Raw genomic sequence first — 27,096 nt, 5'->3', positions numbered from 1 at the left:
ATCTTTTATTATCACTGCGTATATGCATTAATATTACTAATCTTATTTGCGATATCAGAAAGTTACTTACTTGCGAAAACAGTCCGGCCATTATTTTAATATATTAATTTCGAAAATTCATTTATAATACTATTTCCAAAAAAGATATGAGTATTACAGTATTCCACGATTAATATTAGCAAAGTTATTATTAACGCGGTGTCTGTACATTTCTGCAAAAAAATATCCCGATGTTTTTGAAACATTCATCATCAGTGCAAGTGAAAATTATTTTGTTTACAAACACTAACTTCGTTCAAAGATTAAATGATTATTGCAAACGATCAAAACTTTGAATTTTCGCAGAAACAAACAGGCACGTGTAAAATATGTAGAGCGAAATTTTGAAATCTTCCTTTCACTACGTCAACAGTAAATACTTCAATCAAAATCTGATAATCTGCATTAATAATTCACTCCACTCTAAATATATATTAAAAAAAAAATCTATGATCAGAGAGCCCAGATAGTAATAGTTCTTTAACACGGTTATGTTACACGTAAAAGAAGAAAATAATTAATAATATTTACATATATCGATTATATTTGTGAATCATTGCAATAAAACTGTTTCGCACTACATAAAATAATTTTATACCAATTAGTTTCACCCTTTTGATTTCATCAAATTTTCTGTTACACTGAGCTCCCATAATGTTGATGAGAATATATAACATAAACATTATAGACATCCTAACAAGCTATTTAACTAAATTATACAAGGGCTGTTTGATTACATAAAAAGTGGAGAAAAAAGAAATTGCGAATATACGCGTTTTATATATGCCTCCTGGTCTCTGCAAGGCAAATTAATAATCGATATAAAGGTAAATGTTTAATAATAGAAATATGTCTTACACGTGTCACGTAAATCATCGGTATATCTTCTATATATATATATATAAATATATATATATATATTTATATGTTATACATATATATATATATATATATATATATATATACACATATATATATATAAATCATTCAAACCACAATTCCATCGTTTAAAACTTTTTCAGATTAGGCTATATATATATATATATATATTTATAGTGCGCAATAAAGTAGTTTTTTTTCATTTATAAATATGTAACAAAAATAGATAATAATAGATATATTATATGTACAATGTAGACATGTAAAACCTAACAAAGTAGATGCGCGCTTGGTTACTTTCTAAATCAATCTAGAAGCCTTTATCGTGAAAAATACTTAATTATCTCAACATGAGCATATTTCAAAATTTTGCGTGCATTTATGCATTTTGCTTCTCGTTTTACAAAGACAGCATTATTATTTATATTAATTAATCATTTTTTCTCGTCCTGTTACTTTTCCTTTACACTCTACCATTTTATTTCTTTGAATGAACGATAATTTTCAAACAAATCGATCGATAATACAATTTTGTTCCAAGATATCGAATCTAGATTCTATACACGTACTTTCAAACAGTTTGTGTTCACGTTCTTATGTAAAAAAGAAGAAAACATCTACGTTCCCGAATGCGAAATTAAATCGGATGTATTCACGACACATCGACTACGTCAACACAGACTCTAGTCCATTGTCATCTAATTTTTTTTTCCTAATTCTTTTTTCAACTTTACCTAATATTTTTACGAACTAAGCAGCATTTTTACAGATTACACGCGATTCATTAAATATTAGCGGCTCCTCTCTTAGTAACAACAATATAACATACGAGTATACGTAAGCTCGCTCCAGAAAAAGTTCCACGGATCTATCGAGTTCCTCCGTGACACTCATTTGAATATCGTTTCACAAGGCCAAACAATGCTTTGAATTACATAATCTAATCTCCATCGCTTTTTTTCTCTACACTTCAAAGAATACTTTCAACAAGATGGTTAATGAAGCTTATTTGATCTTGTAAAACGATTCTACTCCAAAAATCCTCCCAGGCCTTTTTTTGTACTGATATACATGTGTATAGTATACTAGAATTTAGTTGTTCGATTGTTCAACACGAGATAAAATGCATACGATCTTATCCAATCGCTACAAATGATTGTTCGTTATAATAGGAGAAAAATAAAATTTTTCTCCTTCTCTTTATACTGTTCTCTCTGTACTTGATAATATAAGTTTGTATAAAAATTCTTCGACAGAGAAATGATTGCAAACATTGATCAGTACAATAATTAACATAGTTGAAATTATAATAGTTTAGCATTAAATGATATGTCGACAAATATGAACAAATTAACAACATATTAATGAAGAGTCGAGGATTAAAAAGAATTTGTTTAATAATTGATCGTAAAGTATAAACAATAACCATTAAAAAAGGCCTGTAAAAACTCATGTACCCCGTCAATGACTAGCTTAAGGTATTATGCATATATAATATATGTATATAATTTTGCTTTGTTTTAGCATAAATGTTTCAATGGCATTGCATAGTTCCTTAAAATTTCTGCAAAGTGGACCGTTTAGTTACAAGATATGGATTCTAGCATATCTTGATTTATTCAATTTTGCTGACTGACCAAATTATATATTCGAGACATGTATGATTCTGTATCTTTAAAATAATTTTTGTCAAAGATTTTAAAAGAATTTATTCACTGATAGAAGTTGACCTAAAAAATGTTAAAGGTTTTTTTCTATTTACAAGATATTGAAATTCTGTTAAAAGATTTTTGTGCAGTCAGCAATGATATTTAAAATATAAAAGCTAAAGTATGTTGTTTTTGAATCCATTTTAATTACTTAAACGTTTTCAAATGCTAAAGAAATATATAAGAAACATGCAAAATCTAATTGGTTTCAAAATTGCGATTTGATTAGCCTTCCCTTATCTTATTATCCTTGACCCTGTACTTGTTGCCATAGTTTTCCTTTTACTGCATACTTTTTATCAATCATTGCTAACGATAGTAAGGTACTACAGGAACGATTTGTAAATTATATACACAGATAAACAAAGTACGCATATGATTGTAGTTCAACGAAAAAAATCAACATAATTTTTTTTGTACGCAGTGCATGATTTTAACAAACGAATGATTCAAAAACCGATAATTTTTGCCTCTTACGATATGATCGTGAAAGAGACAGAAACTAACACAACTTTTAATATTTGCAAATAAGCAACTCATAACTGCAATTTCTTTTTTCTGGATCATAGATATTTGTTTTATTCCAAGGATCGATTAAACATTGGAATAATACAAATATCTGTTTCTAGATGTATAGTTCGGAAATTTCATTGAGATTAAAAAAACAGTTGTTCAATATGTGCATATTATTATCATGCATGATAGGGCGAAAGAATGCATTTGTAATTCACGATATAAAAGAATTTAAACGAAACATCATTGAAAATTTTCAAATCGTTTTGAACATATCTCGAAATATTAATACTATTACACAGAGTCGATTAAAAACCTCACAATGATTAAATAACGGTCCTTCTACAATGAGAATTATTATACTACCATAGATAGCGAAAAATTTGATTGTTCGGACAACAATGTGTTGTTTGTCGATTTATGTATGCCACATAATTTACTTATAATCTATAATCCTTACGCTATGGCGTTGCTAGTGATTTTCACATCACATTGCACGATAATGTATATGATACAAAAGTAATTCATTTTGTACATACTTTCACAAATGAGGGTGTTTCATATTCGATGTGTCCTCGTATCGAATACATATATCGTATACGATACTCTTCATTTGTTAATTTTCATTTCTCTCTTTCTCTTTAAACAAATTCTTTTCTTAATTCAGTCGTTGAACCAGCATTGAATCATGCTGTTTTGTATAGGTTCCTAGAAAACACTAAAATTTTAAACACATCGATGTGGACACATGTAGACAGAATATCGCGATGTTCATATGTCTCATAGCATGCACGTTTTGTGTTCCAATTTAGCATTTTTAAGATCTCCGATCTAAATACTATATTTGTAAAAACAAATGTAGGATTTAATTGTCATTGACTACATTTCGAAGCACCTACAAACGTAAAATCGTATTGCACCATAGTTCATTAGAAAAAACGTTCCTACATTGAAGAAAGTTCAAAGTGACAAAATACACAAGCTACACTGCCACAATCAATACATTTGCGCCTTTTTTCTTTCATTAAATAGTACTTGGCACAACAGTCACTTTACTGTATTGTTCATCTGACTGTCCAGTAGTAGTTTGTGGCAGTGGCTTCTCAAACCTCTCATGCTGTACATACGGTGATGACAATGTCGACGTTCTATGTTGATCTAGCTTTGGATTCTCTGCTATGGTAACGTATCCAGTACTCTGTTTAGTCGTAATTGGTTTGTCTGCATCCAACTTTGAGCTTGGCTTCGTACCACTGGTTGGCCAATACAGAGGATACCCTGTCGTAACATCTTCTTCAGTTTCGTTGTCTATCACTTCTGAGATAGGAGTTTCCGATTTTCCCCTTTGCTGTTGTTGTAGCATTTGGAATACGGAACTTGCAAGGACATATGGTTGCGAACCACCGGTCGTAGAAACTTGAGGTACAGTAGTCTTTTGCGACGAGTCTACCGTATCTGCTTGAAGATTTGATTTTTTCGAGACTTCAGAAATTGAAGACACGGAAACGTAGGGTTTCGACGAGGAATCCAGCGTAGACGGCAAAGTAGTTGGACTTGCGAAAGAAGACACGAACGGTTTGCTGCATGAATCGGTCAAAGAGGTGGCTGCAAATGGAGTAGACATCGTGCTCCTTGTACTATCGATGCTGCTTAAAGTGAACGGCTTTTTTAATGAATCGATTAAACTTGTTTGCACATATGGTTTAGAGACTTTGTCAGAAGTTGTGAACGGAGTCAAAGATTCTAATTTTGATTTGTTCGACTCCGCAAATGTTAATTCATCTAGATCATGTAGCGAATCGATAGCTTTTTTATCCTTTTGGTTCTGCTCCAAAGATGCTAATGTTATGTATGGATTTGTGGGCTTGGGTTCTGATTTAATAGGTATTAGTGTATCTGCAGTAGATTCCGTTAAATCACTGTCATTCTCAGACTTTGCAGACTGTGCAGATTTAGGAACAGTTCCTATAATACTATAGCTCCCTGCAGTTGAAGTTTCTTTAGGAACAGGACTTGGATTACTGGACAGTTCTTCTGATGATGGCATACTAATGTACCCAGTCGAAGACCAAGTATGTTGTGAAGTTGTGTAGCCTGTACTGTCAGTTAAATTAGGCGTAGATCGTGCCAAAGATAACGTGTCTCCGATGATGGGCTCTCCGGATTTTGCAACTTTTGCGTATCGTTCGCGAAATGATGAGTGTCTCAGGCGAAGACTCGAAGAATCTGAATTCCAAGCTGGTGTTTCAAGCAATTTATTGGGTGAAACCGGCATTGGATCTATCTCCGTACCACTATCGCTTGAAACCTGAGAATCTGATGTTAGCGAAGAAGTAACAGATTCTTGTCCACTTGAACAACCACTGGAATCAGCAGAAGATTGACGTATATGTTGTTCTTTATCAAGAAGTGTCTGTAACAAAAATGCATAAATATAAATAGAAAATACTAATCTTCTATTACCAATACGATCAATATATTCTTGTACCTGTACCATATTTGATGCTAATCCTGGTGGTAATTTAACTTCTACATCTTGCATAGCTTTACACTTCAACCAAATACTGGAACAAGTAAAAACATATGTAAATGAGATTATATTTATTTTATAAGATGTTTAATATATATATTATCTAGGTGGTTATTCATACCGTTTTGATAGATGTAGACAACAAAAAATAACTATTATGGAACTAAATCCTCCTATCACCCATATCATCGTCCACACATTGTACGATGGTCCTATAATGAATGAATAATGAAATTGTTATACACATACATAAAGAAAGAGGTCCAATACATCTTTTATTTCTCTTAGTAAGTAAGCCCTATAAGTATTGGACCTCTTTTTTCTTATCATCCTTATAATTGTTTTAACTAAGGAACTGAAGAATAAAACGAAAAACAAAGAAATTAAGACTTACCTTCACTATAACAATTTCCCTCACCAGGATTAGACCATGGGCCTTTTAAATGGATATTATTCGATGCAATGTTAACAGCTCTTACACGAAATTGATATAATTTTTCTCGCTGTATAGATTTGCAATCAGGGATAGGTAATCGAGCTTCTAAAACATTTATAGAAGAAATGTTAATAAAAAAGGCAAAATTTTAAAAAATATATTTATCTGCTAAAATGTTACCTGTTTTAGTACTATTTTGTATTTCACCATCTTTCGAAGATATCTCATAGTAATCTAAGTGTCCAGCGGCGTATTCGGGTTTATTCCACATAACGATCACTTGGCTAGAATTCATAAAGCGCACATTAGGTACATTAACCATTCCCGGTGTACCAATTTTCGTAATCTTGCGAATTGTAGGCGATTTGACACTGCAAGATACAGTACATGCGGCTACACTAATGTTATAATATTTATGCGCTAACAGATTTTTCAATTCAGTTTGTGTTGCGTCTTCAACTTTTTTCGCGTGTGTGTTGTAGTAAACTTCGTAATAGCGCAATACACCATTCATTGCTTCTGGTGGTCTCCATACAATGCTCATTGTCGTATTTGTCACATTTATAATTCTTACGTCCTGTGGAGGAGTTGTTGGTGCTGCTTCAAGAGTTGTATTATACAAAGGATCACTATGCAATCCTTCTCCACTTTTTGTTAAAACAGCGACAGCTAACATATATGTTGTATACGGTTTCAAATTGTTTACAATGCCATGGATAGTGTGAGAATCGGCTTTTATCGTTCTATTAAGTTTCGGGCCTTTACAATTCAGATCATATGGTGAAACAATGGGACAATAATAAATATTAAATCCTTCTACTATTCCAATGCGATCCGAACAATCTAATTTCCAACCAACTTCAATAAAGTCAGAACCAATTCTATTTATCCACACAGACTTCATTTTTCCAACTACTTTATTATGTATTACAGTGCATGATGCCCATACCATACCGCTACTACCTGTGTTCGTATTTGCAGAAATTGCAAATTGATACACTTTGTCGGGATCTGGTACAGTCATATTATAAATTGTTGTATATTTTGATACATGTACCCAATCTAAATAACCCTGCAATCACCAATTTTAGTATCAGTAAATTTTTTCATTACCGAAGCTATCAATAGCTAATAAATACATACAGTGCACTGATAAGGGCGATCACGTTCATTATCGCACCAAAAAATTGTATAATTTGTAATTTCCTTATTCATTTTGGGTGGTTTCCATGATAATTCATATAAGCCTCCATCAAACGCAATTTTTGTAAATGCTATAGGTTCGTGCGGTACTGTAATATAAATGCATTATTATTCATACAATGCACATGTATATTAGTTGAGCATCACAAATTTTCATTCGTTTGTATTAATCTTACTTTGGGATCGACTAGGTATAAAAATCTTAGCACGTTCTTCATTTATTCCAACAATATTTGTCGTAACAATTTCGAATTTATAATTATTGATACTAATTCCCTTGAATTTAGCGTATGTTCTCGTAGTTTCATTCGGAACAAGAGACACATTTCGTCCATTTTCTTCTACACGATCAATCTCATACTTGAAATTATCACCATTTTCTAGATATTGTGGTATAGTTTGCCAGTACAAATATACATCCCTGCTAGCACTGTTCTCCGCTATTTCAAAGCTTCCAATATCGGTTTTTGGAGGACGGCCAGGTACTAAAATACCAAATATATAAAAATATAAAGAATATTTCGGGAAGTACCTAGCAAAAAAATTAAAATTGCAGGAAACGCAACTTACATCTTGGTGGTGTTCTGAAAGTAACATCACTAAATTGACTCCACTTATCTTCCCCAGTCGCAACAGCACTTTTCATAAAAACTCGTACATCATATACAGTATTGGCATACTCCAACCCAGTAAGATTATAGTATCTCTTATGCACGTGAATATCATTTGTAATATTGATTACCTAATATAAGATTGCATTAGTAAATATGTTATGCTTCTAAACAAAATATTATCTTAGTATTTATAAATCCTCACCTGCCAGGTTTTTTGATGATCCCATTGGTTTTGATACTTAATTCTATGATATAATCCAGGTGGAAAATTCTGCATTGGAAAAGGCACACTCCAGTGCAATAATGCACTATCAACCGTTTTATTAATAACTGATAAATTAGCCGGTTTCGCAGGGATAACTAAAATTTATATATTTACATAATGCTGAAAATGGTATTATTAATATATCAATATTACATGAAAAAGTAATAAATACAAACCATGAGCAAAATGATGAAACTTATATGTAAAACTGGCATTTCCTAGAACGTTATTTACGTTCAGTATAAATGTATAATATTCATAGGGTTGTCGATAAATTGGATTCGTTGATGTATCCCACAAGCACATATTTGGCTTATCATCTTTGTCCTTTTTATCATCTTTATCTTTCGTTGGACATGGATACAATTTTCTACCTCCTGCTCTTCCCGGTAATTTAAATACGATCGTAAAAGTCGTTGTAACATAGTTTTGGACTGGTTCCCATGAGCATATCATAGTTTCCCAATTATAAGATACGCAACTGAAGTTTTGAGGTTCTTGAGGTTTAACTGTCAATAATTAATAAATAGATTATATTATATCTTACCACTATAGAAAATGCTATATTAAGAATGCTTATAAGTAACTCTTTGTATAAAAAGGTTAAATAAGCTTAATAAAATAAGCTTTTATATTTATGACAAAATGATAAGATATACTTATCTTAAATGATAGTTAAGCGTAAATTCCAAGATACAAAACATATTAAATGATATTCCTATAATTCTCATGAAAGTAGGCACTGAATGCCCACTCTTGTTTTCATGAAATGCCTTTTAGCCTATTCTGATTAAGTTTATCTCAATGACATAATTTTATGAGTTTGTATAATATATATTATATTAAATATAATCTTTAAATTAAAAGATGCTATATTATTTTTAAAAAAAACTTGCAAAGTAAAAAAGTACTTACAACCAACTACAACTTTGTTCAAACAAACTGATTCCAGTTTTTTGTAGTGATTATTTTGTAATCTTAGTCTACAATAATACATATCTTCTGCAGGTGGAGGTTTTTCTACATCTAGTGATATTGTAGTTTCATTGATAATTGTAATAAATTCTGGTTCCATCTCCTTTTGATTACGAAAGAATACAAGATCTGAAGCATTTTTTCCAGGAAATTCAGCATCCACGAAAGATTGATTCAATATACATAGTATTCTTAAAGGTTGACCATATTCAAGTACAATATCACCTTGTGGCCAGGTCCCTTGAAAAAATAATATTGTAAAATTAAGTTCAAAATAAGATTTCATTATCAATTAATTTATTATGCATATTTCAGATTAAATATTTAGTAGAATATACAGTAACTTTATCCTAAATTTTAGCCTACACTGTACACCTAGTGTATTATATATAGATATATACATTTAGTACCAAGACTAGAATTCCAAAAGGAGAAACAAGATGCAGGAATTATTTATAAACTCAACTGCAATAGAAAGTTACAAATACTTCAAAAGCATGAAATTAACTGCATCTAGTTGTTTAAATTCATGAATACATGTTTCTTTTAATTAAAGATTAGAAAAGTTTTTACTATAAAACTTACTTCCAGGTGTTTTCAAACCAACTGCACATTGATTAGAATCTGCACTGCATATTGTTGCGCATAATGACAGAATAACAAAAGTAATTAAAAATATTCTCCAAAAACAATTCTTCCATTGTGTACCAACATTTTTTGTAACTAGTAATGACAAACTTTTATTTGTTCTAATTCTCCATAAATTATATATAGAACACATATAACTTTGTGAGATTTGTTTGTGTTGTTGACAATGCATTATATCACAATTATGATTAGAATCAACACTCCCACTTAACATGCTATGATGAACTGAACACGTGTCAGATAAATATTTAATAGTTGATGAAAGTTCAGTTGTGTCACAAGGATCATCTTCTATCCTGTTGATAACATCTACCTTCTGGCATAGACTGATATTTCTTGGGACACATGTATTATCTTCACATCTCTCTGAATCACAGTACAAATTCTCTGTCATTCTACTTGCATTTGAACATCTAACAACATCATCATGCTTTGATGCAGCATTTTTAAAATCTGATTGTAAAAAGTGAGACATTTCTTGCTGAAATTTTTTGGGATCTGTTCTGTTTGAAGACATCTTGCGCTCCCATCACTGAAAAAGATAAGAAGAATAAAATATTACTTTAAAATACAAATATTAATTTAAAAATATTTGACATTTTAAATTTAACATTAGATTAAAATAATTATATAATAAAATTAAAAATTAAATATTTTAAAATACAATGCAACAACATGATTCCAAAGCTAAGCTATAACTAAGAATGTTTAACTAAGAATGGTTAGAAGCTGAATGTAAGATTGTAATTAATGAGATAGAATATATGTCTCAAATTCAAGGTCATGCAGTATCACTTCTACATTTTTTTATTATGCTGTCAATAGTTCCTTATAATATTTATTTTTTACTGTATGATAAGTTAATAAGTTAATACTAAGTAATAAAATGAAAATATTTATATGAAGAACATTACGAAGAACTGATTACACAATCATAACACAACATATTGAATAATATAGTGCCACAGATATGTGCTGTATATTTTATATATGTAGATGTAGTGAACAATACTTTTGTATTCTATGATGTATCATAGATGCATACTAAATGAATGAAGGAACAAACTAAAATCAGGGAGATAACTTGCTCGGATACAAGATTGTAGAATGAATTATTCATTAGCAGATCGAATACTATTGTTTGACATAAAGGTGAAACAAAATTTTGGGAGGTCATATAATTCCATCTTTAAGTAAACAGTTATTTTTTGTAGTTATTTGAGTAAACAGACCTATTTTAATCTACACATTAATCTTTGAAGTTATTAAAATTTTTGTTAAAAGTTTTGTTTTATAGAAAGTTTTACTGACAAAAAAGATTTACATTTTATACTACTTAAAATTCTATATGACTCATAATAATAATTAGAGAATAACATGTACCAAAAGGAAAATATTAACACAATTTCAATAAATAATATGTGTGAAAACCTAAAATAGTTAATATATATAAAGCTTTATCATTTAAAAATGTTACAATGCAGTAACTGTAATTAAATCAAATTGGAGTAATAGCAATGAATAAAATAAAAATTAATAATATGTTTATGTAAGGTCTATTATATTATAGATATATTTTTCGAATAATTTTAATAATCATAAGCTGTGATCGCTGTTATTTACTAGAAAAATAATTATCGGAATAATAGGAAAACTGATAACTTGAAAACGTAATCAGCTATCACAGTCGCAGTGTAAGTGAGAAGAAGAAAAAAAGGAAAGAATATGTATATATACACACACATATAGAGTTATATATATAAAATTTCTACACGAATTATTTACTATAATAGGACAGAGTCATTTCATCTATAAAACTAAAAATCTCTCACAGATAGTTGAGAATCATATCGAGCTAAAACCATTAAAATCGTTTATTTACGAACATACACTATGTCCACAGCGTAACGCGTTCCATGTAGATACCCATACCTCGTATTCTGTCTTGTTGCGTGTATATGCTCTGTGTGGTAAGATTGTGTGTGATCTCATGAATGTTGGTCTAATATATGTACATAGCAGAAACGCACGAAACAATGTAACAAGGCTTGTGCATTGTATATACCATTTATATATAATACCATGCAGCATGTTCGAGAGCGTAGAAAATATTTATCTGATTAACAAGGGAAAATTAGATGATTAAAAAATCACAGCATTATTTATAGAGAAATCGACCAATACGACATATTTCGTCAGAGCTGGGAAAGTCCAAAGTAGTCGCGAATACCACTCGTTTTCGAGTACTTACCGTCAGCAAGTAGTCGACGAATTTCTGCAGATCCCTCATTGCACTTCCATGTATTCTAAATCGTCTCCACACTATTTCACTGAACTTAACACTACGGGCGGTCGAACGTAAACCCGTTTTATCCGCTAGGTATATCTTCTGGTTACCGTAACGCGTTCAAGACTAATACTCGAGACTCGAGACCTCGTGAACTGCTAAAATAGTCGGCACGGTTTCACGGGTTGTAAGTTCCATCCACGAGTCGCAGCCGCATAAATCGGCCGCGTCACTTCATATTTGCGAAAAAATTCTGTTTACATTCGCCCAGAGGGACCCAGGAATAAATATATATGATACACATTCTAGGTAAAATACGTGCGATCAATCGACAGTGCTGCCAACATGTCAGTGATCCTTTGTGAAAAATCGAACGACATAACAGGAACGATTGCACAAATCTATTACATAATTCGGGAAAATATAACATTTATATGATGTTTCTGATTAATCTGTTTAATTATTTCAAAAATGTTAGAACATAAAAAGCATAAAAAACGCATGTTTTGAATGCTGTAACTTGACGACATTGACTGACGTCATACGACGTCAAGCACTGCATTCTTGGAAATGTAGGCGCAGGCTTCATAGTTGACCGCGATATCTTCTAATAGGCGCCATTCTCGAATTCAATTAGACAATCATATTTAGATATGTACAGATATATTTTTTTAGTATGTTATAAATGAGGTATGAATTTCTGTCTAGTATTTATATATTCATACTTTTAAAGAAATTGACAATTTTAATATAAAATTAATTGTATGTTGATGAAAAATTAGTCTTTCGTCAACAGATAATAATAAACATTTGAAAATGGATTCAATAGCTAAGTGTACATCTTTATTCTCGACTTATGTATCAATAACGACCCTATAATAAAATTCTAATAATATCGATATTTGAAATTCGGTATTCTTATTAGAATTAGAGCAATCAACAATTACCGTTAGTAATAAGGAACTTATACCATGTTATATATCTGTTTATAATAAATATAAAATGTTGCAGCAAAATTATAAAGTAATATAAAGTAACAGATTTCATGACTTAGTACTTTCAACTTGTAAATATAGAATATATTGATTTTCAGTAAACGTGTGCAATATACATTGGTAAGAGATAAAATCGTAATATTACTGCAGAAGACGTGGAGAATTTTAATAACGAAATTACAAAGATAGTAAATACATTTTAATTAAAAAATTATTCCTTTACGAGGAGTTTACAATAATTGATAATGTTACATAATTTTCTATAATATGTATTTATATGTATATATTTACAATTATACTAAACTTGTTTGCACTATCCTACATAATATACAAATTCTAGATGTGTGTGTGTATATGTATGTATGCGTATTGTGTATTTAATTATAAAAATAAACATAATAACTATAGTATAAGAAAAATACGACTCACTTTAAATACGTTTATCAATGTTTATCGTTGATAAGATATACGGCAAAATTGCTTATTTAAGTAAATATAAACAATGAAAATATTTCACACATACATATATTGAAGCTTTTTACAACGCTTTCTTTATATTTGAAAAAATTTAAAAATATAATCTAAGTCGATCTTTTACTTATTTCGTCCAATGCATTTTACTAAATGTTTTTTTTTCTTAGTTACAATCGACTTACTAGTAAAAAAATATATTTATTAATTTTCTTTTATACGTTCAACGCATTTTAATACCGCAAAAAGATCGGAAGAAATGATTTTTATAAAAAAAATTCATCCAATCTCATTAAAGATTTTCTTCTCATTGTCAACTTCTTATTACAAACATCACTGTATAATCAACAAAGAAAAAATAGTATTTCAAACGAGGATTTTAAATAATGAAATCATTAACATATATTTTTATATTGATCTCCTGCACCGCATCTCGAAATGGTTTTTAAGTGCATTCGTTTCTTTGGTTGTATCAGTACTTAATTTAATTATTGCTATACTCACATATTTCGTACAATTATAATAAATATTATACTAAAACAAAAACAATATCGACAATATCCTTTAAATGCTGCTCAAAAAGATTAAGAGAATAAAGCATCAGTTAATAAATTCAATGAGATTCTTCACTAGCTGTATACACATACTCAAGAGTATACTATTTAATGATTAAGATCACATTAATCACATTATATCATGAATTTGTGAAAACATTCCTGAGTGCATACAATTATTACAGAGTATATAAAAATATTTAATTTAGATGATACTTTTCAGTCTCCGAGATCTTTCAGTTGAAAATTTATCAGTCCAAAATCGTTTTCCTACACAAATATTAAAATAGGTAACTTCTGTATGTTTTGTGGGTATCAATGCTATTTGCTGTTACAAATAGATCATACTCCATTAACATTCGCAGTTTACCGTATTTGGTTACATTAACTCATGTTTACACAATGAATTTCAATATACAATTACATTATGAACAATATAAGGTAGTTCAATGGTAAAGAAATCTCGAAAGTTTCTTTTCGAAAGTTGATATTTAATTCTATAAAATATGAACTTATTATGAGTAAGATATTACGTTTATGTTGAATAGCTGATATTATAAATATCTATTTTTGGATGAACAGCAGTTGAGTAAAATGAAAAATCGAACTTTCTGACGTTTTTTAGGGTGCACACCCATCTCGTGTAATTTCAATAAATGTCTGCGTGGGGTGCCCTCATCAATCGGTCGAATACTTATTTGGTCGATTGTGAGATTACTCTACAATAAAGTTCAATAAAAAAATGTATAATTGCTTCAGAAGCTTAAGCTTTTACTTAGTAATTTTGTTATTAAATATAGAACACGCGTAAGGCACAATACTCTCAAAGCTATCACACGTGTTAGAATGAATTAATATCTTCCCTTTCAGAAATTAGATCATTTAAATAGAGAGTTAGCACCAGTCCAATTTTGTTAGAATGAGTAAGTATCATCCCTATAAATCGGACTTTTCACAAGTCATATTGATAGCTGCAAGAAAAGTCATTCACATATTCCTTCCTTCAACTTAAATGTATGTAAAACTTCTTATTTTAATTATCAAAACACATTATAATTAATACGTAATTAATATTAATATTACTATATTCATTGTGAATATCAACAACCATGTCCACAATATTCGTATTAATATTGCTAAACTGCAATATATATAATTTGAAGCTCTAGTAGTCACATATAAATAATATTATCAAATATAAAAGCTGCACATGTGAGTGTTGTAAAAATTGATTTCAACGTGTCGTATATAAAAAGTATATATCTTACTACATACCTACATATATGTATAACCAACTCCATAAAATATACAATATAACACACTGTTTCCCATTTGCACCAGATATTTCTGTACTAAATGACATAGTACTATAAAACAGTGTGTGTGTGTATTAATCTAACTCTCACTGTAATAAAACAACCTCTTGCAATCATTCTTTTCTTTTTCATATTGTCTTTAAATGTTTTTGTTTTTTATTATGGTACCTAATGTTAAACTCTGAAGCTTCAAGTAAAATTATCAAGGAAAATTATAAAAGGGCAACGTTAGCATTAGTATCATCACTTGCAAAAGTAAATATCGTTAATATTTTTAATATTAATATATTGTTATTTAGGATGGTTAATTTCATATATTCATATCGTAGAGGTGTGGAAGAGCACCTACCACTGAAGGCATCTGACAACCGCGTCGAACTAAAAGTCGAACGGATGGTCCACCGTTTCGTATAATTTCAATAGCTTCTGTATGTGTCATATTTTTAGTATTAATTCCATTGATTTCAATTATTTGATCACCAACCTAAAATTTGTATTAAAAAAACCAATTATATGAACTATCATAGTTTGATACCATCACACTTACTCTTAATCGATTATCAATGGATGCCGGACCATTTTCTGCAATTTGTAACACAAATAATGGCATGTTTTGAAATTCGCGTCCTCCACGAATACTGAAACCAAATCCTCTAGTTCCACGAGTCAATTCCACAGCATGATATTGACCTCCATCTCCATCACATGTTGGTTCATCCTAAAGTAATTTATTAAATATCGTACTTATAATCGATTACATATTGAATTTGGCTACAAATTACTTCATAGTTAAGCAATACCTTTTGCGATAAAGACGTATTACTACAACAATCATCAAGAGGATAACCAATTGTCAACGTAACGGAATAACCCGAATCTTTAATTAAATTCACAATGTCTTTATGACAAACATTTGTAATATCTACATGATTGACGGCAAGAATATGATCGCCAACATTTAATCGGCCGCATCTTTCCGCGGGTGAACCTTCGATTATTCTACCTATCGTCGAACCGGCTTTATTAACTGAGGAAATGATAACAAAACCAAAACCTTCATTTTCCATTCTAGTAACCGTCACGTCATAAGGATATTGGAGATTCATTTGTCTATTATAGTGAGTTTGAAGATTTTCTGGAAGATGTTCTTGGGTGTTAATTCGACGACGAATTCCTAGAGTGACTCTACCATTTTGAGCGGCAGCTATCATTAATTGAACGACGTGATGATGTGATGAATTCATAACACTCTCACTATCGACAGACATAATTAGATCACCTGTATTTAATCTGTTATCTAAGTCTGCTGCACCACCTGGTACAATATGTCCAACTGAAACCTGCTGACAATTACATTATCAATACTTTTGATTTCTTTCAGTTGAAGGCATAAGTAACTTTGTAACTCACTTGAGATCCTTCCTCAGTACCACCAACTATTCTAAATCCAAATCCTGTATCTTGTCTTACTAAAGTTACCAGTGTCTCTACCCATTCTATATCAGGCACAATTGGGCACACTAACTCGTTGCTATATTGAGGATACCTAAAATGTGAAAAATAATTTCTGTATTTGAACGAAGATGGGAACATAGACTGAATGAATCCAAGCTATTTACCGCGGTATCGAACTGGAATGTGGTTGTTCATGCTCAAAACTGGTAGTCTCTTTCCGTTTATCCCATATTTCACCAGTGTCAACATTTTGTTCCTGACCAATAGAATATACATTATAATCTTGTTCACTATATTGAGAATGAGATTGTGACGTATATAAATCTTTATAATAGTCTGAATGTAAACATCCATTTTGTTTCAACATGTTATCGTGGTGAGGTATATCGATAGAATATACATCATTATTTATATTTAATTTATCGTTTGTAACCCAATCTCTTTTTGCGCTATTTCTTACAGAATCATCATCTAAATTTGTCATTGTAACAAAGTTGTCAGATAAATTTGTAATATTTGCTTTATATGGATCATTGTAATACATGCTATGAGTGTATTCTGAATATTTGTATCGATTATCGAGTGGATTTAATTCGTTTTCGTTTTGTTCATTCCAGTTTGATCTGATCGCACCGGGTGGGGACTTTGGACGATTCCTGGTATCGATAAGTGGAGTTTTTGGTCGACTTGGTACAACAGTCTTTGTTTGAGTGCTATAAATATCAGCCGTCGGTGTTTTACTTCTAAAGAAGTCCTGTGAATTTTTTTCTTTCTTTTCGTTTGATTTGGATGTTGTTCTTTGTACATGTATCAATGCTTCTTCATTGCGAGCACAATCTTTCAACACTTGTACCACTTCTGAGTGACACATGTTCCTCACGTTAATATCATTTATATTGACTAAAATATCACCTTCCATTAAATTTTTACAGCGATGGCGATCTAAAATTTTTTTAACCTTCTGACCATGAGCTGAATCTGCTATTGTAAATCCAAATCCCATGGTACCCTTTACAATCGCAATACTGAGAAATTCTGATTTGGAAGACATTGATGAGTCTTTACAGTCATTCAAATCGCTGCTTTCAGACAATAAAATATCTGTACTACTAGGTCTCTTAATTGTATTAATCTTATCCGAAATACAAAGATCTGGCATTGAGTTGACAGAAGTAGTGGCAAGGTTTTCACCATTTTGAAGACTATGTACTGGTAAGAATGTAGAATCCAGGAAATTGAAACGACCATTACTTTGTAGTGTAGGGTCTAAATCCATATACATTCTCGGATCTTCTGTTAAAATATCTGAGAAAATAAAATGTATTCTTCTAGAAAAAATATACTATTGTTTAGTAAGATTGTTACCTGGTGCATTAACAGCAATAGTTGTAACCACTTCTGTATTTGGGTCATTTGGATCAAATGGCAATGGATAACCACGACACACTTCCAATGCAACAGTTTCACCACTGCTAATTGATTTGAAAACATTAACCATTTCATTATGTGTAAAACCCAAAACACAGGTATCATTAACATATACCAGCACATCCCCTATAATAGAATTTCAAATTGGGAAAGTTATCACCTTATAATAAAGAAAAATTACTTTTTATGTGGTTATATATATTACCAGTTTGTAATTTTCCATCTAACCACGCTGGACCATTTGGTACCACACTCTTAATTTGTAAAAATTCCTCAACTGAGTCATCTCCACCAACAATTGTAAATCCTAATCCTCTTGAACTTTTTATCAAAGTTGTTCTGATTTTCTGGCCTTTTAGTTTATCAGGATTTCTTGTGAAGTTAGGACTCTTCCTTTCTCCTAAACTTTGTTGTGCCCTTTTGGCTTGCAATACAGGATTTTCATATTGAGTTCTACGATTTACATGATCAATAAAATATGTACCATAAAGAGTATCATCTATTTTTTCCCAACCATAAGGTAATTCATCATCCAAACATTCTTCAAGAGACCTTTTTTGAAATTTAGATAAACGTGGGTCTAACCAGTGAGAAGTGCCTGTATTGTGACTGCGAAATAATTATCAATAAAAATAAGTTATATAATTGTGTAACGAGTATAATTTATTTCCAAAAACATATAATTCATATTATATATACTCTATAAAATAAACTTCTCCTGTGTCTGTGTAAGCTTTCTCCCAATTTGGTGGTAGAGGTCCTAATTGATCTTCTGTAGCTTGAGTACGATTTCTATTACTTTGTTCCTGATTGGATATTCCTGTATTTTGTTCAGAACCCGAATTATACAAATATGTTGGTGGAATACGATGATTAGTTTCATCATTTCCACTAATTGCTAATACTTCTTTGTCCATACTCTCTCCTGAAATTACATATATTGTTGTAGTATGTAACACTTCCAAATATAGTTGGAAACAATAACAAATAATAATTTTAGTACCATCATTAGTATTATCAATAGATGTTGTATCTTCTGTTTTTGTAGCCATTTTATAGTTCCTTTAGTTCCACCTTAATATCCTAACAAATAATAACAAAAAATTATGTCTATAGAATCACAAATGCATACATACCAATCTTTTTTTCTGATGTATTTGATTTATTTATTTTAAGGCAAATATTTTAGAATTTAAATTAACAATAGATGGCCTCAATTTACAAATTAAGTTAAGTTAGGTTGAAATATAGTAGTACAACAAAATGTGAAACAGATATACAACAAATATTTGCTATAGAAATAAAATACCGTCGGCAAGAAACACCGTATCAGAATTACGGATTATATTTCACGAATTGTGACACATTTCACCCGACATACTAAAACATTTTTTCCGTTCTTTTAGGATTAGTTACTAGCAGCTAGTAATCGCATTATCCAGATTGGTAGGCTCCCGACAACTGAAAAATTTTTTATCGGCTATTTCAAACATCTGACAGATAAGAGAAACGAAAACGTTGACAGTAACGCGTAGTTGGACTTCCTGACACCGTCTTCCAAATGCCGATATTGATACGATACTCGAGATCCTGACGGACAGGTGTCTGCAGTAAAATTACATAAAGCAGAAGAGGAACACGACACACACGGCGGACGTGAATGCATTCTTACGAATGCATTCACCCGAGAGAGCCTGTGCGTAGCCCACATATCGCGCATCATTGAATGCAACTTTCTATCTAGAAAAGTAACGTCGCCGACTCGTCGACGTAAATAAAACTTTTTGTCACGGTGAAAGATCCGACAAGAGGGTTTCTACTTTTCTTCTGCGCAACGATACGTTGCTTTCAATATCACGCTGTATAATTGCATATAAGCATAATCGAGGATGCACAAAATTCAGCAAGTAGAAAATAACGATAGCACGAACCAGGGAAACATCTATTCCGTAGATACTTTTTTACACGGAGATTTACTTACGTTGATTTCTTTCGATATGCTTCCCGATGGCTTCAACCATCGTGGCTCAGCCGTAAAAACGGGCTGAAATATTTTAACACTGAATCACTTCGGGACCGCGGAAATGCTCATCATTTCGAAATGATAATGGAGTGAAATGTACTCGCGTCCGTCACACAGCTACATCACACACAATACTGCACCCTGCACCGCACGTAACCGAGGCATTTAACTAACGTCTGCGTTCAGACATCACCTCGCGGTTGAACTATGCACTAATTTATGGCGCGATATTCAATTACAAAATGAAATCAGCAGGATTCAAGTTATTTTAGGAAAATGTACGAAATATGACTGACTTTAATGCAAAAAATCTTTTCTGACCTACTATTATATTATTACGTAACAAAAAGGTGTACAATTCATCTATCATGTCATCGTTAATATTATAAAATAGGATAAGAAAGCTACATGCTTTCAGTCTGTTTTATATAATCTCTATAATTGGATCTATTCAGCACAAAATATCTTTATACTAATTGTATAAGATCGGAGAATGTTTATTCTTTATTGCGAACAAAATATATCGTTTCAAAGCTGAATAAAATTATAGTCATCGATGATCCTATATCTACTTTCTCGATAATGCACCAGGTCATCTAAGAAGCGCGTACTGCTTTCGTTGTGCAATTTTGTTAGAACCGGTGGCAATGGTGTTATTCCCGCAGTATTTGCTAAATCGTCATAGTAATGGCCTTGCTTGAATCCCATCATGTGGAAGTGTCTTTTTTCCAAGCCCTCTTTTCTGCGGTTTTCAAATTCTTCCGCTTCTTCTTGTAACATATTCGCTTTAGAAGGAAAGTCTTTCTTGCCAAACCAATATTGCAAGATAAAACGGACCTTTGATCAATAAATAAGTGACTCATACTAAGGTAGTTCATACGATAAAAAAAACGTTACAATATCAATTTTTCTTTCAGACGCACCTGCAGATCGAACATGCTGAAAGCGCAAACATAGAAGGGAAGACCAACCAAGGCCAGGGTGGGATTTTCGATCGATACTAAATGTTTCCATAATGGTGTCACCATATTGGAATCTACCCGTACTCCACATTTTTCACTCAAAAAGGGGAAACTATATTTATACCCTTTGATCGAAAAGAAAGATTAAATTATCGTTTTATAAATAAAGTTGGACGATAATTACCTGTACAATAAAAAAGCACATCCACGGTTTCTTTACTGTCATCTTCGAAAAGAACATCGTGTTCAGTCACTTCTTTTACATCTGGTTTCTGGAAAGATAAAAATTGAAATAAGATTTCTTACATGTGTGCTTTATTTGCTTTTCATCAGTTACCTGAACGACATTTTCAGGAAATACAGTGCCTATAGGATCCTTCAGGTGGTGACTTAAGATTACACGCTTTGCTTTCCTTGATATTTCCAAAGCCAAATCCATTCCTGTTGTATTCATAAAAGCAATATTAAAAAGGCATTTTACAACAAAAACCAAAGGCCGCAGGTAATATTACATACCGGAAGGCCCGGCGCCAAGTACAAGTACAGTCTTATCGGTAAAAATATCCGGCATCCTATAATCATGACTATGCAATTGCTGCCCTTGGAAAGTCTGCTGACCTTTTAAATTTGGCGTACTCGGTTCGAAGTAATGACCATTACACACCATAACTGCATCAAATGATTCTGTTAAGACAGTATCTTTTTCTAGATTTTTTACTTTAATCGTCCACTTCCGGTCCCCTGTCGATGGCTCCACTAATTCCACGTTATGAAAAAACTGCAAAATACACTCTTGAATATTTTCTGCAATAATAAACAACATAATTCATATTCTTAAAAATGATTAAATACCCGGATATACTGGCGAAGATTAAAATGATCGCAGTAAGAATTTAAAAATTCAAGTATTTGCGTGCGAGTCAAATAACTGTCGGGAGTATCGGGAACAGGATAATCAGGATATCCCATAACTTCCTTCGGAAGATTCGTTCTATGTAGTGCAAAAAATCGAATATATCATTAAAAATAACACAATAAGTGAACAGTTTATCGTGAATTTAGTATTACTCTATAGTTGACTTGCCTTAAATTTTTGTACATACTAGTGTGTATTGGTAGACCGTATAGATCTAAACCAGTTTCTTCTCTGTAAACCCATGTACCGCCTACTTGATCAGTTTTTTCGTAGCATATTACCTCAGTGTCGTATGTACCGGAAGTGCAATGCCGTAAAGCAGCAAGACCAGCTGATCCAGCACCGATCACGGCGATCTTCATATTTCTGAAGAATTCGGCAAAACCTGGAAATTTTGAAATGCACTTGTTCTGGATAACACCTGTAATTTCTTATTCTTTCGAGGACTTCTGTCTTGATTCAATAGCAGCCAAATGGTGATATAAAAAGTAGTTTTTGACGCACGTGTCACTTGTCACTTCCAAAAATGATATCTATCGAGATTGAAAATGCAGATTTAATCGTTAATGATATCGTGTAGTGTACTAGTAGACCCGGTCAAGCTGCAAATGGAAAGGTGCAACGATTGAAAGTAACGAACGTGAACGTTTCTTCTTTTTTCTCTTACAGAACACTTTCGTTACTACCGACATTCTTGCATTGGATAGTAAAACATATTTCAATCGACGTAAAAATGCTTGCAATAGAATGTAGCAAAATATCGCGATATACATATTTGAGAGAAGTAAATAGAAAGCGCGATTTGAATTTGTAGATTATTCTGATTTAGTAGAATGCGAGTTATGTTGACTGATGTAACGATTTACTTACCAGAGGAAAAATCAAATAATCGCGTGTTGAATTGCTAGCAGTACTCGTGTATTATGGTCAGCGAACAAATATGAAGTGATCAAGCGTGAAATAATCAGTATACGGAAAGTCGAAGTGTATCTTTCAAAAAGTGGCTGATGCTGATAACAAGGTCGTCATGTATTCTGTATGTTTACTATATAAGAGATATGTATATAAAATTCTAGCTATGGCAAATAACGACGATCAGCGACCTTGCTCCTTCTTTGGAAACGTGTTGTTGCATTAACTTTGAAACGGTAAAGGAGTTTTTTTTATTACTTTTAACTCTTTTCAGTTAACTCGATCAGTCGCTTTCAAAATCATATATAACATTTATTTTTTGTAATATATTTTTAGTACATGTCCATTATATACATATGTTTAGCTTTTACATATACAAAAAGCTTGAATTAATTTTCTAAAAGAAAAAAAGCCGTCTGATAAAAATACATTCAACAATCGATTTCATTTTCCCACTATCGCGTCATACTTTCAAACATATAACAGATAAAAGGGACAAGAGTTAATAACGACTTTAAACACTGCAACAACATCTTTCACTTCTAACAGCATTGCAGACGATCGAATTTTTAATCAACGCGTTTAAATTTAAACATTACATTATGCCGTGACATCAAATTTTTAACATCGGATAGAATAGTCATTAATGACTTTGTTGACCTATAGTTATAGATCCCATAATTTACGAAATCATCTACAAAATTCATAAAACAATCTTTATGAATATTTGTAATGATCGGAGTCATTGCACCGATTTCTGCGGTCTTTGCAAGATGCTTGTAATACACACCCATTTACTTAACAATAAACGAAAGTGCTTTTTACGCAGTACATCGCTTGTATGAATTCCTAATACTTCGTTTTCCTCTCGTAACATATCTTTCATGCGAGGGAAATCTTTTTTGCACCACCAAAATTTTAAAACAAATCGTAACTTCGATCAACAAATAATGATTCGTATTAATGGTAATTTCCACAAAATATTTTAATTCCTTTTTTATTGTACCTGTATATCAATCAAATAAAAGGCCCAGATGCTAATAGGAGGGTCGCTAAAACCAAGAATAGGATTTTCGATTGATGTATGTAATATGTTCCCATAATAGGCTGTCATCGTGTTTCAATTTACCCATACTCCACATATTTCATTCAAGAAAGGACAGTTGTATTTGTATTCTAAAGTCGAAGGAAAATTGTTCGAATGTCACTTTGTCAACAAAGTTTGACTTTTAATTAATTACACCGTCCTACACGAATTTTAACTCTTCATACTCGACTGTCTCCTCTAAGAGTACGCTGTAAATTCAACAAACAACTCGGATATCTCCCCTAACGGGACACAAAGAGATTATCGGTGATTATATAGCACAAAATTACACAAGCTCCAAATTTTGTAGAAATATATATTTCCCTGAAGTTTCGCCTCAACATTGTAGGAAAAAAGAAACAAATAGAGAAATGAGAAATATGCCGAGTGCAAAAGGTTAATTTGCGATATCCACTAAGGGTGATGGAATAATTCTACATTGGCATTTATGTTTGGGACGATTTGGCTTATACTTTATACAGATTCTTTTTCTTCCTTTATAAGGAAGAAAGAGCCGAATTGACGCAAAGATTGAGCATCTCTGATAATAGAAAACAAAAATAAGCTAGTACTGTATACTGTGGTATTTTTTGCATGTCGTTTGAATTTTTTGTTAATAAAAGTTCGTTCATAGAATCACTATAAGAAACAATGATAGTGAAAAATTATAGATTTCGTTCTTATCGTTCTCATTACGCAAATATTTATGAATCACGCATCTGTATGTAATTCAATTATTTATAATTGGCATTGAAAAAATAAAATAATCATGTAAAATCTTTATCAAAAAGAAAATATATTCTGAAAATATATTTTTTCCTCTTTTTGTACATTCTGATAACAGTATTTTATTTACATAGATTACAGTTTTAATTAAACATATACAATGTTTACGTTTTATCTATATACAATTAAATATTTTGAAAAATATACAAAATACGAAAAAATGGTTCAGGTAAAAGTTGTAGCATATTAGGAAACATGTACTGCTGATATTTATGTGATCATGGAATGACCTTGAAAGGGCCTATGAACATTTTGAGCTCTTAAATAAACCTTTTTTATTATATTTATCATTTATTTTTTATTACATATCTTGCATATTTTCAAAGATATCTAGTCACATATGGATAAAACAGGCACACTGTATAGGTAGACTTAAAATTTATAAAATAAAATGTGAATATTATTATTGAATTTAATCATAAGATAAATTCAAATGTCTGATACAAAATTATTTTATATAAAATAAACCTATTCTCTATGTATTTTTTATAATCTTGTATTTAAAAGATAGATAATAGAGATAGATCCTTCGTTATAGTATAAATTATCATTTAGAATAAAATTCGGATTCCCACATATTTTTGTACAGCACGTACAACTGCATTGCAACTGTTGCATCTTCGATAGAGTTATGTTCCCCTGTTTGTATTTCTTTGCCTAATAATTCATGTGCAAGTTTCTTCAAACTAGGGGTATACCCTCCAGATAACTGTCTGAAGGTTTTAAATCTGGAAGTATCTCGTAAATATTTCCTTGGATGAGAAAGATATAGTACATCAAGATCATGTTTTAATGCATGACCAACTAGAGTGCGACCTCTTAAAATTTCTGCTACTTCATTCTGAACAATCTGAAATTCTTCTCCATTTTGAAGATCATGAGGCCTAATACCACTAACTTTAGTTCTATAATCTTGAACAGGTTCTCTTGGTTTTACATATTTGTCATAAACACAAAAACCATGACGGTTCACAATAGATACTCTAGCTAACATACTTTCACTGCCATCTCCAATGCCAACCATTTCACAATCTATTGCTATCTGTTTTGTTAGCTTCTTTTTATCTTCATCATAAACTATTTCTTCCTCACTACGTGACATATGATCTACATTCAATACAGATGAATAATGCTTTTTTCTTGACTTTTGATGTGGAGATTTCTTATTAACATTTTCTTTATCAGTAGAATCTGAACCTGATGGTGATGGGTGAAGTACTAAATTTTTAAACATTTCCCAATTTCGACCAGACGCATTACGCTCTGTGTATGGGGTCATACATTGATCAGTTTTTTTATCCTTTGTATTCATAGTTTGCGTATTAATAGATTTCTTAAAACGGCGTTTGCATTGCCGTTCCATGGAAATGTGTTTCCTGAAAAGAAAAATTAATAAAATTAATAAATTAATAAAAAAGAATGTAAATACGAATATAAATATACTAGGTATTTGTTTTTAAATATTAAGTTACCTGCCCTAACCTCTTCATTTAACACGTGTTTAAAGACAAATATAAATATCCGAAAAGAAACAATTTTTTACCGAATAATAAAACATACAATAGCTATTTCTGAACTAATACAAAAATAAGCAAATTTTTAGTAAAAGTATTTGTAAAATTTTAGATAATATGTCAACGTAGATATGGCGGCACAATACAAAACACTTATACATTTGAAAATGGATTCAGTTATTTCCTCCTTCTCCAACGCATATAATTAAACAAAGACTGTCGGAAACCTATAGAAAAATTTACATTCGCATGTTTCCTGTTTAATTCAACAATGTTATAGATTAAGGAAATATTTTAATACAAATTAAATGTAGAAAATAGATTTACGAATTAAATACAAAGTAAATGTAGGAAAGCTAGGGTTAATTAACTACCAAATAACGCTTCTAGTAATTTAAATAATGTGAAAAAATTCCTACCATATAAGAAATAATATAAAGATAATATATAATATGAGAGTGAAAGTATCCATTATATTAGAATAAATAGAAAGTATTTAAGAGTTTACACTTGTAAAGTTTGAACTAATGGGTTGTTCTTCTCAAAGGCCTACATTTACACCAACGGTTATCTCATCAG

The 27,096-nt window shown here is 31.3% G+C and overlaps 4 protein-coding genes across 19 annotated transcripts; all 4 read right to left on the bottom strand.

Annotated features, from left to right (window-relative positions):
* Positions 1 to 1,647: 1,647 nt before the first annotated feature.
* Positions 1,648 to 12,413, bottom strand: LOC117209310. 5 transcript variants are annotated; one of them, XM_033451167.1, is made up of 14 exons: positions 12,063 to 12,413; positions 11,702 to 11,927; positions 9,749 to 10,343; positions 9,104 to 9,403; positions 8,365 to 8,697; positions 8,126 to 8,283; positions 7,880 to 8,051; positions 7,486 to 7,794; positions 7,250 to 7,398; positions 6,287 to 7,178; positions 6,065 to 6,211; positions 5,792 to 5,882; positions 5,629 to 5,704; positions 1,648 to 5,553 (listed from the first exon to the last, which is right to left on the bottom strand). In XM_033451167.1, exons 3-14 carry the CDS (start codon positions 10,326 to 10,328, stop codon positions 4,165 to 4,167), a joined length of 4,596 nt encoding a protein of 1,531 aa, XP_033307058.1. In that variant the 5' UTR covers positions 10,329 to 10,343; positions 11,702 to 11,927; positions 12,063 to 12,413; the 3' UTR covers positions 1,648 to 4,164. The 5 variants fall into 5 exon arrangements, with proteins under 5 accessions (XP_033307058.1, XP_033307057.1, XP_033307060.1 ...); XM_033451166.1 differs by having other exon boundaries at positions 11,744 to 11,927; XM_033451169.1 differs by lacking the exon at positions 11,702 to 11,927 and having other exon boundaries at positions 1,648 to 3,848; positions 4,268 to 5,553.
* Positions 12,414 to 13,346: 933 nt separating this feature from the next.
* LOC117209311 (membrane-associated guanylate kinase, WW and PDZ domain-containing protein 1-like) lies at positions 13,347 to 20,507 on the bottom strand. 10 transcript variants are annotated; one of them, XR_004487901.1, is made up of 12 exons: positions 20,299 to 20,506; positions 19,321 to 19,400; positions 19,017 to 19,242; positions 18,523 to 18,926; positions 18,255 to 18,443; positions 17,054 to 18,194; positions 16,845 to 16,980; positions 16,235 to 16,777; positions 15,982 to 16,152; positions 15,784 to 15,918; positions 15,394 to 15,523; positions 14,720 to 15,089 (listed from the first exon to the last, which is right to left on the bottom strand). XR_004487901.1 is itself a non-coding variant. In XM_033451174.1 (11 exons), the coding sequence occupies exons 2-11, from the start codon at positions 19,367 to 19,369 to the stop codon at positions 14,673 to 14,675; spliced, it is 3,147 nt and encodes a 1,048-aa protein (XP_033307065.1). In that variant the 5' UTR covers positions 19,370 to 19,400; positions 20,299 to 20,507; the 3' UTR covers positions 13,347 to 14,672. The 10 variants fall into 10 exon arrangements, 7 of the variants coding, with proteins under 7 accessions (XP_033307065.1, XP_033307067.1, XP_033307061.1 ...); XM_033451174.1 differs by lacking the exon at positions 15,394 to 15,523 and having other exon boundaries at positions 13,347 to 14,837; positions 17,054 to 18,182; positions 20,299 to 20,507; XM_033451176.1 differs by lacking the exon at positions 15,394 to 15,523 and having other exon boundaries at positions 13,347 to 14,837; positions 17,054 to 18,179; positions 20,299 to 20,507.
* A 251-nt stretch (positions 20,508 to 20,758) lies between these two features.
* LOC117209312 (senecionine N-oxygenase-like) lies at positions 20,759 to 23,313 on the bottom strand. Of its 2 annotated transcripts, none has more exons than XM_033451178.1 (8): positions 23,089 to 23,313; positions 22,387 to 22,820; positions 22,155 to 22,293; positions 21,819 to 22,080; positions 21,640 to 21,743; positions 21,487 to 21,574; positions 21,264 to 21,427; positions 20,759 to 21,177 (listed from the first exon to the last, which is right to left on the bottom strand). In XM_033451178.1, the coding sequence occupies exons 2-8, from the start codon at positions 22,578 to 22,580 to the stop codon at positions 20,869 to 20,871; spliced, it is 1,260 nt and encodes a 419-aa protein (XP_033307069.1). In that variant the 5' UTR covers positions 22,581 to 22,820; positions 23,089 to 23,313; the 3' UTR covers positions 20,759 to 20,868. The 2 variants fall into 2 exon arrangements, with proteins under 2 accessions (XP_033307069.1, XP_033307070.1); XM_033451179.1 differs by having other exon boundaries at positions 22,387 to 22,603.
* A 1,726-nt stretch (positions 23,314 to 25,039) lies between these two features.
* Positions 25,040 to 27,072, bottom strand: LOC117209292 (RNA exonuclease 4). Of its 2 annotated transcripts, none has more exons than XM_033451123.1 (2): positions 26,937 to 27,072; positions 25,040 to 26,379 (listed from the first exon to the last, which is right to left on the bottom strand). In XM_033451123.1, exons 1-2 carry the CDS (start codon positions 26,987 to 26,989, stop codon positions 25,551 to 25,553), a joined length of 882 nt encoding a protein of 293 aa, XP_033307014.1. In that variant the 5' UTR covers positions 26,990 to 27,072; the 3' UTR covers positions 25,040 to 25,550. The 2 variants fall into 2 exon arrangements, with proteins under 2 accessions (XP_033307014.1, XP_033307015.1); XM_033451124.1 differs by lacking the exon at positions 26,937 to 27,072 and adding an exon at positions 26,476 to 26,658.
* Positions 27,073 to 27,096: the final 24 nt, after the last annotated feature.

The sequence above is a fragment of the Bombus bifarius genome, unplaced genomic scaffold (genome assembly GCF_011952205.1).
Source record: "Bombus bifarius isolate JDL3187 unplaced genomic scaffold, Bbif_JDL3187 scf7180000008169, whole genome shotgun sequence".
Taxonomy (NCBI): domain Eukaryota; kingdom Metazoa; phylum Arthropoda; class Insecta; order Hymenoptera; family Apidae; genus Bombus; species Bombus bifarius.
Note: the sequence above shows the minus strand (reverse complement) of the source record. Positions and strands in the feature narration are given on the sequence as shown.

Coding starts and splice junctions, on each gene's coding strand:
- LOC117209310 (XM_033451167.1), bottom strand. CDS start 10,328: ATGTCTTCAAACAGAACAGATCCCAAAAAATTTCAGCAAGAAATGTCT. Junction 7,795..7,879: donor TTTCAGAACACCACCAAGAT/GTAAGTTGCGTT, acceptor TTGGTATTTTAG/TACCTGGCCGTCCTCCAAAA. Junction 5,554..5,628: donor TAGCATCAAATATGGTACAG/GTACAAGAATAT, acceptor TTTTTGTTACAG/ACACTTCTTGATAAAGAACA.
- LOC117209311 (XM_033451170.1), bottom strand. CDS start 19,369: ATGGCTACAAAAACAGAAGATACAACATCTATTGATAATACTAATGAT. Junction 18,927..19,016: donor GGAGAAGTTTATTTTATAGA/GTATATATAATA, acceptor ATTATTTCGCAG/TCACAATACAGGCACTTCTC. Junction 15,919..15,981: donor CCATTGATAATCGATTAAGA/GTAAGTGTGATG, acceptor TACAAATTTTAG/GTTGGTGATCAAATAATTGA.
- LOC117209312 (XM_033451178.1), bottom strand. CDS start 22,580: ATGAAGATCGCCGTGATCGGTGCTGGATCAGCTGGTCTTGCTGCTTTA. Junction 22,294..22,386: donor AGTATGTACAAAAATTTAAG/GCAAGTCAACTA, acceptor TGCACTACATAG/AACGAATCTTCCGAAGGAAG. Junction 21,428..21,486: donor TGTGCTTTTTTATTGTACAG/GTAATTATCGTC, acceptor TTTCGATCAAAG/GGTATAAATATAGTTTCCCC.
- LOC117209292 (XM_033451123.1), bottom strand. CDS start 26,989: ATGGATACTTTCACTCTCATATTATATATTATCTTTATATTATTTCTT. Junction 26,380..26,936: donor TTTATATTATTTCTTATATG/GTAGGAATTTTT, acceptor TTTTCTTTTCAG/GAAACACATTTCCATGGAAC.